Source organism: Chanos chanos, chromosome 4, assembly GCF_902362185.1.
Source record: "Chanos chanos chromosome 4, fChaCha1.1, whole genome shotgun sequence".
Taxonomy (NCBI): Eukaryota; Metazoa; Chordata; class Actinopteri; order Gonorynchiformes; family Chanidae; genus Chanos; species Chanos chanos.
The window spans coordinates 5,194,500-5,209,499 of record NC_044498.1 but is presented as its reverse complement, the minus strand read 5'-3'; the positions used below and the strand labels follow the sequence as shown (position 1 = coordinate 5,209,499).

Genomic DNA, 15,000 nt, shown 5'->3' with positions numbered 1-15,000 from the left:
GCCCATCCCCAGATGGGCAGATATTTTCCTTTTTTTTCTGAACTTGTTATTATCAGCTTGTTGCTTAGTAATGACATCAGGACAAGATATGTGTGTGTCTCAGTGTGTGTGTGTGTGTGTGTGTGAGTGTGTGCTATGGGCACAGCTGAAGGAATTCAGACCATTGTGAAAGAGGTCACTGTAAATGTAGCCTTTGGGGTCAATGAATGACAGATACAAACACAGTAAAATTCCATTAACAGGAAAGAAAAAATAAAATCTATGAGAAAAATAGATCGAACTCAAGTCTTCAGTGGCATGTCCAATCAGAGTTAAAACCCTTCCTAATATACTACACACTTCCACATATGCAAGCCTTCAAGCACAAACTAGGACAACTATTCTCGAATGAAGATGTTTCAGATCTTTTGAAGTTCAATTTGCTGGACTGGATGCTCTCCAGGTGGACGCAGTTGGAAACACTGAAACCTTCTCGAACTGTGCCATATCTGGTTTTCCCTAAGCTGTTGAAAAGATGTTCTTTTGGGCTCGAGAAGGCCTCTAAGAGGTGTTTCAAGGTGTCTCCTTAGTTTTGGCTCGAAACAACGTCTAAGACACGTTTCAGGGCATCTCCCGAAGGCCCGTCACGGACTAGTCTGCTTGACACGCGTTAAAAAAAAAAATCTGTTTTTGTTTTTTTGTTTGTTTTTTTCCTTTTCTTCACAGTCAGCTCAACCACTAAGTCTATTTCTGTTCTTCTTTTCACAGTCCTCCTTTCGTGGTTTCCGTTTTTTTTTTTCGTTTTTTTTCGTCTCACGGTTAATTCTGAGATGAGGAACCTCACTGTTTCCTCTTCGAGTCCGTGTGCACGTGGGTTTTTTGCGGCACGTGCCGCCAACACTCACGTGGCGCTTCGCCTTCTGCCAGACCCGACACCAACCGTCACCGAAACTGCTACGACCAATACGGCACCACCCAAAAATCTCCCACCCAGACATCTGAGTGGTAAAGATGCAGCACACGCATCTCTGCTCTAATGGTGAGGCAACAAAGACCTGGTTCCGGGGGGCCGAGTTCTGAGGTGGTTTTCCCTCTGGTCAGGAGGATTTTGACCATTCGTCTGGGTGTCATAGAAAGATGAAAGCTCAACATATCAAATCAGGCACAACGTTTACACCTAGACCAACTTCCAGACCAGCTTCAACTCCATCACCCCAGTAGTTGTGAGTGTTATGTACGTGAGGCTAAAAAGTTTCCGGAACTGACCGATCAGATCACAATGAGATGACCTGTTGTTTCCGGAAACAGACCAATCAGATCACAATCAGATAACCTGTTGGAGAGACTGGATCCTGGTTGCTCAGAGAGCTGATCTCTGGTCAGTTCGACAGATCATATCGTTCCCAGTGGCGGCTGGTGAGCCGAAAACGGAGGAGGAACAAACCTCCCCTTTAAATCTATCATTAATTCCAACCTACTCCTGTTAATTCATTGTGATTACCAATGAAACTAACGATATGCAGAATAATTAACACCAGTATCATTTTGTGATAGAGTTACCCATTCTCACTCACTCATTATCTAAGACGCTTATGCTAATCAGGGCGAAAGGCAGGGAAACACCCTGGTCAGGTTACCAGTCCATCGCAGGGCAGACACACAGACAAACACACTCACACACGCATTCGTATCACGGGGGCAATTTAGCGTCTCCAGTTCACCTATTCTCCAATTCACCTAACCTGCATGTCTTTGGACTGTGGGAGGAAACCGGAGCTCCAAGAGGAAACCCATGCAGACACAGGGAGAACATGCAAACTCCACACAAAAAGGACCCTGGCCGCCTGGTTCGGAATCGAACCCGAGACCTACCCACCGCCCAACTGTGCCGCGCGACAGAATTACCATTTTTCGCAAACTAGTTGAGGCCTGAGAGCTAAACTTTATTGTACATTGGACTCAACACTGACGTGTTACACAGACAAAATGTCCTGTTTTTCCTAACTTAAAAGGTTATTCTGAGATATTGAGATCAATTTCAGTGACTTCGCTCCCGTTTGTTAAATCTGAATTTCGTAACACAAGAAAGCTACAATGTAAAACACGTTGAGGGATTAGTTTTCCAATACGTACTGAGATAACTGCCATCCTCGTTAAACAATTTCACGCCGTAGCTTTCGCCATAGCATGCAAGCTTTAAGACAATCCACGGTGTTTCGGGAGCATTTAAACGGCAGCATCTAGCAAATCAGACAAGGACATTTGACATTAATATTCCTTGACGTCGGGCAGAGGGCGAAACGTTCAATTATCCATAAATACAAGAATTGCTACGCAGTTCAGTAAAGAGAAATAATTCTATCACGAAATGACATTGGTCATCATTTACTCTATTTAATGCAACTGGTGTTAATTATTCTGCAAATCGTTCATTTTATTGCTAATCGAGGCGGATTTCCGGGAACAGGTGGAGATTGATGACAGATTTAAAGGGGAGGTTTGTTCCTCCTCTGTTTCCAGCTGACCAGCCGCCACTGATCTCTCCAAAAAAAAAAAAACACCCTCTCTTGGCTTCTGTCGATCAACAAACAAATAAATTCTTCGTAAATGCGGCATCCACACCGGTATCTAACGCCTCAAAACCAAAACCCTCGATGGAAATACACATGTACAGCTGTTGTATGAAATATTTGCATATTATATATATATATATATATATAAAAAAAAGTTTTGTGTTAGACTTCAGAATAGCAACTTTTAAACGGATAACATCTCAATATCTCAAACACATGTGAGGAGTGTGGCTGTGTGGCTTGGTTTGGTCAAACAGGCTCTTGGCTGTCATTTGAATACAGTGAATTCCCAACAACACTCTGTGGTCAGAGTGTGAAAACAGAGACTGAGCTCAGCCTGACCCTGTTTTGAATTTTGTCTCTCCATCCATCCATCCATCCATCCTTCTATCCATCCCACCTCTGTTATAGAGCACATACATAAGTGACCTTTTCAAACTTGTGACCCCCATACCCCCCTCCCCGCCCGCCCGCGACCCTGACGCAGGGAAAGCCTCTCCCTTACAGTTTCAGGAGATCCACGTCCGTGTGCGCGCCCCACACAGTCACACATACACACACACCCACTACAGTCTCCTTTATACAACTGGTCCTTATTTACCCAACTGAACTTGGAAAACAAGGCAAAGATCACATGCCCGAGCGCAGTCGGTGTGTTTTGCCCGTACACTGTGTGTATACACACATATCTATACACACAGGCTTGTTTTGCTATCTGATCCTGAGGCCTCATATAGCCAGCTCTGAACACGGCAGCTATTTTGGACACACTCCAAGTATGTTTGTTAGACGACCCAAGCCTAAAGAAGCAAACTTCGCGGAGAAGAAAAGAAAAAAAAAAAACACGCACTCACACACACACACAAAAACACACACACACACTCTCATATGGCCCTGTGAGCGTTCAGGTCAGCACATGGAAATTTCCGCTGTTGCAATTACACAAGTCGATTTCTCTGTCAGGCAAACAGCACCCCTTGCTGGTGAGTTGAAGTTAAGTGCTCTTGTTTTGCAGAGAAGGCTCTGAGCGGGGAACGGGCATTCTCGTTTTTTGAGAACAAAAATAAACAAACGACTTAATCAAATAAACAGATAAGGAAAATCCTGAAACAGTCCATATATTAGATTAGGTCAAAAATATCGACTATATCTAGGGTTAGCTAGACAAAAGCGGCTGGTCACAGACAAGAGGGTGGTGGGTAAAATTCTGCAGGTTTTCCTCTTTAACCGACGGGACCTGGAGAGCGCAGCACAGTTGCATAACAGGCTTTTATTGGGGATGGTTTTATTTTGTTATTCCCAAATCAAATCCCTTAAGGACCCATGTCTGTGGCTCTACATGCATTCTATCAAATTAATCAACAACAGATGGACTGTAATCTGATCCACGCAGGGCATGAGGCTACAACACAACACAACACAACACACACACACATACACGCACTTTCTTGTTCTTTCTCTCTCTCTCTCTCTCTCTCTCTCTGCATGTCTCCTTAACAGTCTAGAAATTCACCCATCCCTGTAGTCTTCTTCTTTTTTTTCCTCAGGCCTCTGATTCTTCTCACTCTAGCTCTGCTCATTTGTCTTCCTTGTTTTCTCTCTCTCTCTCTCTCTCTCTCTCTTTCTCCCTGACAGATGATCTGTTTGTTCAGGTCAGTGGGGGAGCTTTCCTCAAAAGCAATCTTCAAGCCAAGACTCCAACAAAGAGAGAACGAGTGAGTGAGTGAGTGAATGAGTGAGTGTGTGTGAGAGTCAGAGAGACAGAGGGAGAGGGAGAGAGAGAGAGGGAGAGAGAGAGAGAGAAAGACAGAGAGAGTGAGGGAATCAACAGCCGATCTATATATTGTTGAGTTTATATAAATGTATGAAGTGTTCAGCAGGCATGTGTGTGAGTGTGTGTGTGTGCGCTGTGTGTACAGAGAGGGGCCAACGTGCTGTCCTGGGTGTTTTATGGCTTCTGTTGGCTATCCACGTAGACTCATTCTCTTGGAAAAGAGCCATTCCTCCTTCCCTGGAACTGCTAGAGTTTTCCAGGGATAAATTACCCTCCCTCCCACCCACCCCTCTGGCACACACACACACACACACACACACACACACAAACACACACACACCACTGGTCTTGCACCCCCTTTCCCTTCTCTGGAGAAAATAACGGGGCTCTCTGTACTTTTCCACATGTCAGAGGGCGTATGTGTTTGTCTCTATCATGTTCTCTCTCTCTCTCTCTCTCTCTCTCTCTCCCCTCCTATCCCACCTCCTCTCTTTCAATGTTCCATTTTTTTCCTCCTCTCTGCAGGACACTCTTAGACTTACAAACAACTCCCTCGTTTTTCTGTCTCTCTCTCTCTCTCTCTCCCTCTCTCTCTCTCTCTCTCTCCTCCTCCTCCTCTCCCTCTCTCCTGCTGCCCACAGCCAAAAATAAGTTTTCTGCTATTCTTCTCTGTGGTGTGCATGTCCTCCTCCCCCCCCTCCCCCCTCACAAACACCTCCCAGCCTCCCCATCTCTCCTCTACCACTGTACTGCTCCCTCCCTACAAACCCCCTACCCCCAATGCCATGGGTGTCATGGCAACTGCCCCTCCCTCATTCTAAACATGACCGGCTTTGGTTGTAGACGGTCCTGTCAGGCCTCTGGCTAATTACAGGCCTGAGGGCAACCTGTGCTCACACACACACAAACACACTGGTTCTCCGAGGCTACTATGTCCCCTCAGCGAAGAAAGAAAGAAAGAAAGAAAGAAGAGAAAGAAAGAAAGAAAGAAAGAAAGAAAGAAAGAAAGAAAGAAAGAAAGAAGAGAAAGAAAAACAAATCCTGGAAAGTGGAAACTCAACCCTCAACACTGGCAGAAATGGCAGGAGGAATGCTGTAAGGTCCAGTACGGTTCTCCGGCGTGTTGTGGAGAACCCGCGTCACGACCGTCGTGCCTCCAAGCCGTTCTCTCTTCCCAGAAATCATAAAATAAATGTGCAGTGCAAATGTGTGTGGAATTCTGTTCTTTTTTTTTTTTTTTCCTTTTCTCGTTCTTTTTTTTTTTTTTTTTCTAAAGCATGGTTTGGTGCCTTTCTGCAACATGAAAACATTACGGAAATGAAACAAACCGTCCGTTACCGACCGTGTTTGGAGGTGACTCTGCCCTTAGGTCGATTACCTCTGTCACGGTTTTGACGAGACTGTCCAGCCACGGATGCTGGAGTATAAATATCAATATTATGAACAGAGTCCCAGTCATGCTGTCCATACTGAACTCTAACCACGGATTACTCACAGAGAGAAACGCTTAAAAGAAAAAAAAAAACTGACGACATTGTTCTGGACGAGAAATGTGTCTGATTTTAAGCCCGGGTCCAAACTGGGCAGTGTTATTGTAATCATTTGTGTGTTCTGCCAAGAATGACTGACCTATATCTGTCTTTCTTTCCGATCACACACACACACACACACAGACACACACACACAGACACACAGACACACACACACAGACACACACACACAGACACATACACAAAAACACACACATACAGAAACACAGTTTTTCTTTCACATGCTCAAAATAAAGGCTCTCACACACAACCTCCTCGAAAAACTCAAAAGACAAATACACTACAGAACATGAAGTGACACATACATTGCTGTACATATGTTTCTGAGAGTGCATGGACATATATGTGTGTGTGTGTGTGTGTGTGTGTGTATATGTGTGTTGGCGAGTGCGTGTGGAGCAGAGCAGTGCACTATAAACATATAATTATGGAAATGGTGTGGAAACAAGGCTCGCTTCAGATCGCTTTCTTCATTTCCCAAGCTTTACATAATACCCTTGCTTGAGACGTATGTGTGTGTGTGTGTGTGTGTGTGTGTCTGTGTGCCTGTTACTGGGTCAAAGGTCGTTTTCAATTTTTTTTTCTCCACGGTTCCATGAGTTTGACCTCATTTGAGAAGCGGCTTGCCGTTGTGTCATAATCCTGGATCTAAGAGCAGTCTGCTCCCCTCTCTCTCCTACGGCGGAGAAGAGAGGGTCAATAAGCCACGACAACCAAAACACCCAAACAAGGGGGAAAAAAAAAAAAACACATCCAACATCCTGATGACTAAATGGGAAGACACAGGCTCCCTCGAAACCTGAAAGAAGCAAGCCGATCACAAGAGAATTCACGCGTCAAGCTCTCAAAGCAGACTCAACAATACACATACACAAACGCATACACAACATACACAAACGTCCCTGAGAGAACACAACGTCGAGATGAAGAATGAAACACGCACGCACACGTGGCGGCGGCTGGAGAGAACTTAAATTCGTCATTCCCAACTTAAGAGAACAACTGGGATTTGAAATGGGGAAAAAAAAATATAAATCAAGAAGGGAGTTGTATTAGAGTCACCTGACAAGGACTGCATCAAGATTCCAAAATTTGAATACAGTTGAATACATCTGAAAATAGCTGTTATGGACGTTTGGCCTTCTTAGCTACTGTACATCCCATCCTATACTACTGCAGTAAGATAAATAAGTTAGAATGAATAAATAAATAAATAAGTTGGCTTCACTGATTTGACCTGGCAAAAACTGAGTCCCTTGCTGGGCCAGAGATGAACTGATGTGACACTCTGTATAAATTATTAACATATCCATGTTCATTAATCTACCAGCTGAGCCAAACTTAAACGACAACAACAATAACTCAAAACATCTCATAGCGCATATAACATTAAACTCACTTTAACATTAAAGCCAACCAAGCAGAAATGCTCACTAAAGAGACCGGGAAAGAAAAATCCAGAAAAATACTACAGCCTCCTGGAATAAGGGACGACCATTCGAACGCCATTATGATTTAGAAATCAAAGGAATTCCTCCTCTGTTTGTACGGCTTTTTCCGAGTCTGGTTCAGCTCTCGTCCGAGTTCTCCGAATTGCACGCGGCAGGATAAAAGAGCGATTCTATTACCATGACAAAAATGATTAAGACTTTATTTAAAAGAAAATCGCTTTTTTTTTTTATTGAACATTGTACATATGGCTTTAATTCTGATGCTATCTGGGCACAGACCTCCTCTCCTCTCTGTTCGCCCTCCACCCGCGCACTCTCTCGCCCGATTCATCTACCGATGACCAGACGTGTTCTACGGTAGAAGTCCCATCGAAAACATAGAATAAACTCATCAATTTAAAATAACGTCTTCAGACCTTTACACACGAAACAGACGCGGAATAACAGACGCCACCGCCTGCTTGCGTCCAAACCACCGTCGGGGCAATGCGTCTCGCTGACAGCGTTTTCCGCTCCTTTCTCCTGAAGTTCCACGTTCTCCTCTCGTGTCGGGTTTGTTTTACATCTGACTCAGCTCACCTGCTCAGTATCCAGCCCTTGATTAGCAGAAACGGGCATGTCAGAGCAGAGTGAGAAATAACATGCACCGAGTTGTCTGCTTCCTGGAAGCAGGAACTGGGAAACAGTGCTTTACGCTAGCACTCAAACTGAACACGCATGTGTAGAAAAAAATAAAATCATTACTGGATTTAGGGATTTTTAGGCATTTTTCACACCAGAACAAATAAACACACACAATACTGAAGAGCAGTAGCACTGTTAGAAAAAAAAAATCCCTACGTATTTCTCTAAAATCGATTTTGCAACTGTTTTACAAATGTCTGTGAAGATTCTCGGTCATCCAGGTCATGGTTATCCAAGAAGGGTTAAGTTGAGGCCGCCTGGACTTGGTTGTAGATACTTGAAGACGTTTCACCTCTCATCCATGAGGCTTCTTCAGTTCTGACTGACTGGTGGGGGATCCCGCGTATTTAACCTCTGTGGGGTCATTGTCAAGGCCATTCATGTCTCTTGGTTTGTTAGTTCTCCTGGTTGATTGTAACGACAGTCGTTAGGGTCGTTGGAGTCACCTGTGTCCAGGTGTGAATGGTTGTTAAATGTCCTGGGCAGGAATGAAAGGACAGTATTGTAGGTGGGTGATAAGTGGTGTCATAGACCTCCTCCTCTGTTGAGAGATGGTTTCTCTACGTTAACGTAGCTCCTTCACCCCTCTTTCAAACCACCTGTCTTTCCCATTCAAAATATGTACATTGTTGTTCTCAAAGAAGTGTCCCTTGTCCTTCAGGTGTAGGTACACTGCTGAGTCTTGACCTGAGGAGTTGACCTTCCTGTGCTGAGCCATGCGTCTCTTTAAATGTTGTTTCGTTTCACCGTTGTATAAGTCTGTGCATTCCTTGCGGCAATGGACTTCATGCACTAGGTTGCTTTTCTTGTGTTTGGCTGTGCGGTCTTTCGGATGGACCAGTTTCTGCCTGAGTGCGTTGCTGGGTTTGAAAAACAGAGGGATGCGGTGCTTGTTGAGGATCCTCCTGAGTTTCTCAGACACTCCAGACACGTATGGGATGACGACGCTGTTTCGTTTATTCTTCTGTTCTTCACCACCCGCAATGTTGCTGTTGCTCCTGGATCTTGTGGCTGTTTTCACAAAGGTCCAGTTGGGGTATCCACTAGCTTTAAGTGCATCCTTCAGGTGTTTGTGCTCCTTCTCTCAGGCCTGGGCACTTGTTGGCGCATTATCAGCTCGGTGGTGCAGGATTCTGACAACTCCTAGCTTATGTTCTAGTGCGTGGTGAGAGTCAAAGAGTAAGTATTGGTCTGTATGTGTGGGCTTCGTGTATACTTCAATGTGTACTGCACAATCCAAGAAAGCCAAGCTGCTGTTCTTGACGACTTCTTGTGTGAACTTGATGTCACTGTCCACAGAATTAATGTGTTCTGTGAAGGCTTGCACTTCCTGGGTTTTAATTGTGACCCATGTGCCGTCCACGCATCTGAACCAGTGGTTCGGTGCTGTTCCTCTGAAGGAGCTCAGGGCTCTGCTTTCTGCTTTCTGCTTCTTCCATGTGGAGATTGGCCACAATGGGAGACACCAGCGAGCTCATTGCACAGCCATGCTTTTGTTTGCAAAACCCACTTCTGTACTGGAAATAGGTGGTGTTCAGACAGAGGTCCAGCAGTTCGCATATCTGGTCTAGGCTGAAGTTGGTTCTATTATTAAGGGTGTTGTCCTGTAGCAGTCACTGCCTTACGGTTTTCACTGCCTCCATGGTTGGCATGCACATGAACAATGAGGTTACATCATAGGTCACCATGGTTTCATCTGGGTCCAGTTTCAATCCTTGAACCTTGTTCACAAAGTCCATGGAGTTTTTGAACACGATAAGGAGTGTTATTAACCAAAGGAGCTAAGACGGTAGCAACATGTTTAGCAATGTTGTAGGTAACCGAGTTAATGCTGATGATGATGAACCTGAGCAGGGCTCCTTCTTTGTGAACCTTGGGGAGCCCATTCATGCATGGGATAGCTTCTCCAGGATACAAGCGATGATACTGTTCATGGTTCATGTTTTCCTCCTTCTGTAGATGTTGTAAACATTCTATGGCCTTCTTCTTCTATCCCCTGGTGGGATCTTGCCTCGGTTTTTCATATGTATTAGTGTCACTGAGTAGCGTGGTAACCTTGGCATGGTAGTCCGTAGTGTTGAGGATTACTGTGCATCTTCATTTATCAGCCCGTAGGATGGTGATGTTTTGGTCCTTCCTCGGTGATGCCACAGGCTTCCTTTCCTGGATGGCGAGGTTGGAAGGGGGCGCCTCAGCGTTGGAAAGGGCTGCCATTACCTTCAGCCTGAGCTGTTCTGCCTCTGTTTCTGTGAGGTTGTTTTTCCTCATGGCTGATTCTGTTGCTGTAATGAGGTCAATTACAGGTAGATACTGTGGTGTGATGGTAAAGTTCAATCCTTTGGCAAGGACATCTTTCTCTGGTTGGGTAAGTTGCCTGTCTGACAGGTTCTTCTCCAGTCCGTCGTATGTATCACCTAATGTGGAACTGTCTTTCTTTTGCCTCCAGGCGAGTTCTTCTGTTTTCCTGGTGTTGCTGGCTTGTGACTGTAAGGTTTGGAATTTCTCTGTTTCTCTTTCCTTGCTTCTGGAATGTTGAGATAGTTGTGCCTTCTCGTTGAAATCAGTCACCTTCTCTAAGACTGCACTGGGCAGATGTGATGTCCATTTCTGGAGTAAACAGTCAACCTTTCCATGCAAAGCTTCAACGGTGAAATGGACCTGTCTCACTCTCTCGTCCAGTAGCTGGTTCTGCGCCCTTCTCAGTTCTGTGGCCTTTCACCAAGGAACCTAGACTTGAATGGCCTTGACAGCGACCCCACAGAGGTTAAATACGTGGGATTCCCAACTTGTCAGTCAGAACTGAAGTGGCCTCTTGGATGAGAGGTGAAATGTCTTCAGGCATCTACAGCCAAGTCCAGGCGCCAAGTCCAACCCTTCTTGGATAACTATTCCTAATCCACGTCCTCCTCCTCACATTTACATTTACACAGGCACACACACACACACACACACACACACACCAGCTTCACACTTCACCTAATCAACATCCTCACTCCTCTCATCAAATACGCACCATTTTTCTGATGAGTGCGTGGCTACAGCACGTCTGCATTATGTCACCACTCTGTCACTCTGTGAGTTCAGTACAGACACATGGACAGAACGCACAACCAAGAAAAACCCTCACGATTCTGAACAAGGTTCAGTAAACCCTTCAACAGCATCTGTCTGTCTGCCTGAAGACTGTTACAGATCCTCTTTAACCCCCCAAGAAGTGAACTCCGTGACCCTAGTCATCTTAGCCAGTGACAAGCGACTCCCAACCCCCTACAAATACCCTCTTCTCCACTACTTCAAGCTACAAAACACATCCGCGCATGCATGCCCTAACACTCAGTCACTCGCTGAGGTACGCACGCAGGCAAGTAGGCCTACCTTCGACCGATTTTGTTTGTACCGTTTTGAATCTGGTTCTTTCTGGCTCTTTTTCATGGATGAATATCAGCAGAAAAATGACAAAAGACAACCATCGTGACAATGACATGTATGCTGCTGTCTTTACTGTTCTGTTCATGTTGGATCTGACGCCAGCCCTACTTGACTTCCTGAATGTTATGAGCGATCTGAATCGAACAGCGTCACATCTCAGTCAAACTGCAGGCCTACTTCAGGGTGAGAACTATAAACGACATTCACTTGTTAAGTGGACCTTGTATATTTACTGTTTTGCGAAGACAAGACGTTTTGTGAGGCACTGAGCAAAAATATAGATAAAGCTATTAAATGCAAATGAATGGCACATTTTACGTAGATCTGTGCATGTCATTTCTGTCGGTTGAAATTCTCTTATTTCTGTTAATCACATTTTGATAAGAGGGATGAGTTTGATAGGTGCAAGTATCCCAGAAAAGCCGAAAACATGATCACTTATACCTCAAGTTCCTGTGTACGTAATTAATTGCATATACTGCAATACACGTGAGTGCATATTAGCCTCTTTTGGGAACTTTCGATTTTTCAAAAGGATCTTTAACGTTCTGGTAACTCTCTCTCTCTCTCACCTGAACACTCTTAAGAATCCTCTTGCATTTTTCTCTAACGTCTGAATAGGGACACCTCTTGGAAAGCATGAGAACACGCGCCAAGATGTTGTTGAGATCGCTGGCCAACCCAGTAGCCGTGGCAGGAGGCGAAGAAGGCGCCTTTGGGATAGGTCCAATGCCCTCTACTCTTCTCATCACCTCCTGGTGAATGTTCTCCATCGCCGCGTCCCTGGAACTAGCGTCGCGGCTCCCCAACGCATCCCACCTTGCCGCTGCATCTTGGACAGCCATCATTTTGATACACTTGATCTTTTTCTCCCGGAGAGCTGTGCGGTGTGGAACAGAGCAAATGGATTTGTTAGACGTAAACTATTCGGCGGTTAATTAAACTGCTCAAATGTGATTCACAGGGGAAAAGCTCTAGCTCTCTAAACAGCCGAAGGCAGAACGCCTTGACACTGCAACAGTGAATTGCTGTAAACAACAAGGTTGTTTAGAGTGGGTGACGGCGGCGGTTATTTATAACCCATAAAATGCTATACGTATTGTGCGAGGCATGCGCTATATAATAGACGACATAAATTTGTTTCGCTTATAGCTTCTCACAAAACAGATGCCAATTTGTTAAACTGAAAGAGACTAACATGTTTGTAAAATTGTGTCGGAGTGGATGACACCATTCGCAAGATGTTTTCCACTTAGAGACGGTGCTCGCGGGCACTTCGGATTTAGGACAAAAAAACAAAGCAGCCAAAATGAGGACATTTCAGTGTAACTTCAGCTAAAATACCACAGACAGCCGATCTTCTCTCTGCAAAATGGTTTAAAAATGTATGACATACTGAACATTCATATATTTTTCAGAAGTAACTTGCTTTCTGAGCATGAAGAACGAGGCAGGTCGAGCTACTGCTGGTGACCGCTACTTTATAAGCATAACCTATCGAAGTCCATTACATTAAAAGTATTTAAAGCAAAGCCACTCATCAGACAAACCCAGTACATGTAAAAGGCAAACAACTTAAAACAAGTTAATGTAAGATAAAATGTGTCAGCAGGGTGAAGTTCTCCTAGCCAGCTGGTCCATTCAATCGCCCCTCTTATCAACAACTACCACGACACGCAAGTAAATTCAACCTGGACAGCTAAAAACTTACATGTATATTCCATTATAAAAAACAACTGTGGAACACGGGGTGTCAGTTGCGAATACTCACGAATTTTACATTCTTTCGTATCGGCTTTGCTCCCTTGGACGTCTCCACTCTGCGCTACTAAATTTCAGCCGTTCGCTCTACATTGCAGCACGACTTTGGGGTAAACATATGATCGACATGTACAATGCTCCAATAGTATTGCACCATGACTACGGTAGGTAGACACTAAACGCTAAGCACCAATCAACGATCGAGGTAGGCGTTTCAAAGAGAATTGTACATGGGAGCCAGGGAAGTGAAGTGCTTTTAGAGTAGTGGTCGTGTTCCTGTGAGCCGAGAAGATTGACCGTAAAACTACAACTTCCATTGTCCACGTGGGGACCTTCGTTAACTACTTGAGCCCCCCCAAACTTGTTTATCTAAAAAATTCCAGCGTGATATCATCAAATATTGCTAACCTATTTTCATGCAGGTGATTGACCAGCCAAAATGTGTGCAAAGAGAAACTGCTAGCCCCGACAACACCAACTGCCAGCAATGTTATTCATTTATATGTATTGAAAGACGTTGAAAAGCAACAAAATGTCATTATTCATTTATTAATAGTTTTTATTTGGATACTGAATGGATATATCCGTGCACAGGTGTTATGTAGTGTATATGATTTGAGCCTGACGTAAAAGCTGCATTTGTGGTACGTTGGAAATGCTGCAGTATGATCATGCGCGAAACAATTACGGTCTGTCACATACCTAATGACATGGCAAGGTGTGTATAGCACAGACAGACAGGCAGGCAGGCAGACAGACTCGTAGACATATTTGTCCAAGATCAAACCGAGGGAGAATCCCGTTAGTTCTGCAAACTATGGCATCTGCCCCAACGATCTCTACTTGAGTACGTGTCTGTGTGCATTGTATATGTTCATTATTATTATTATTATTATTATTTTGGGAATTCTGTCTGTATGGAGAGCATGGGCGCGTGATGCAGTTCTTTTTATTTAGTTTCATCAGTCCACAACAACGCAAAACACGATAAACTGTTGCCAGGGCTTGGCTTCTCTTCCTGATCTCTGGAATGGCCGTTGGTGGCTTTGCACCCTGTTTCTTTGGCCACATTGAATGATTTGGGCTGTTATCACATACGACTCTGTATACGTACAGAGATTATTCATTTACTCATCATAGTACAACAGATGAAACCATGTAAGTGATAATAATGGAGACACAAAAATGAAATAATCTATAAAGTCATCTTTATTCACCACAACTGCCTTTAGATCACTCTTACAGATATGAGCACTTTTTTATGCAAAAAGAAAAAGAGCTGAGGCCAGCATCGATATATTACTTTTTTCGTGTTTATATTTAAATTTTTAGAAAGTTATTTATTTTTAGAATTGGCCAACGAAGCAGACTGGCATTATAGAAAGGGTAGCAAACTCCCGAGAAATGAATAAACGCACAAGTATCCGTGTCATAGGTCAGCATGTTGTTAGATGTAATAGTACGCAAGCGGAACTACGGCGGGCGGCAGAGGAGGAGGGAAATTTAAACTGTGGGAACGGACGTTCAGGGACGGGAATCTGTTACTGTTGTCTGCGTAATGAAGTAATATTGTCTATATTTATTTAACATCTCAAATCAGCAATGGAACAATGTCAAGATCAGGTACGTGTCCTAGTATCTGATAACTTAATGAATAATAATCTTTTTTCGAAACAACGTAATATCTGTAGTTAGACGGTTGAGCGTTTAGCGTAACGTTAAAACAGTGGAACGAATGCTGTTAAACCTTTCGACTCTTACAAACTATTTATTCTGTAGCTTCATTTTTATTATTTTTG

The 15,000-nt window shown here is 44.1% G+C and overlaps 2 protein-coding genes across 3 annotated transcripts in view; one reads left to right on the top strand and one right to left on the bottom strand.

Annotated features, from left to right (window-relative positions):
• sesn1 (sestrin 1) overlaps nucleotides 1–12,285 on the bottom strand; it is a 38,523-nt gene extending 26,238 nt beyond the window's left edge. For both annotated transcript variants that reach the window (XM_030772859.1, XM_030772860.1), the window contains exon 1: nucleotides 12,013–12,285. In XM_030772859.1, the coding sequence (XP_030628719.1) occupies nucleotides 12,013–12,285 (273 nt within the window). The remainder of the gene's footprint in view (nucleotides 1–12,012) is intronic.
• Nucleotides 12,286–14,803: 2,518 nt separating this feature from the next.
• cep57l1 (centrosomal protein 57, like 1) overlaps nucleotides 14,804–15,000 on the top strand; it is a 6,075-nt gene continuing 5,878 nt past the window's right edge. The window contains exon 1 of the mRNA XM_030770839.1: nucleotides 14,804–14,824. Within this exon, the coding sequence (XP_030626699.1) occupies nucleotides 14,804–14,824 (21 nt within the window). The remainder of the gene's footprint in view (nucleotides 14,825–15,000) is intronic.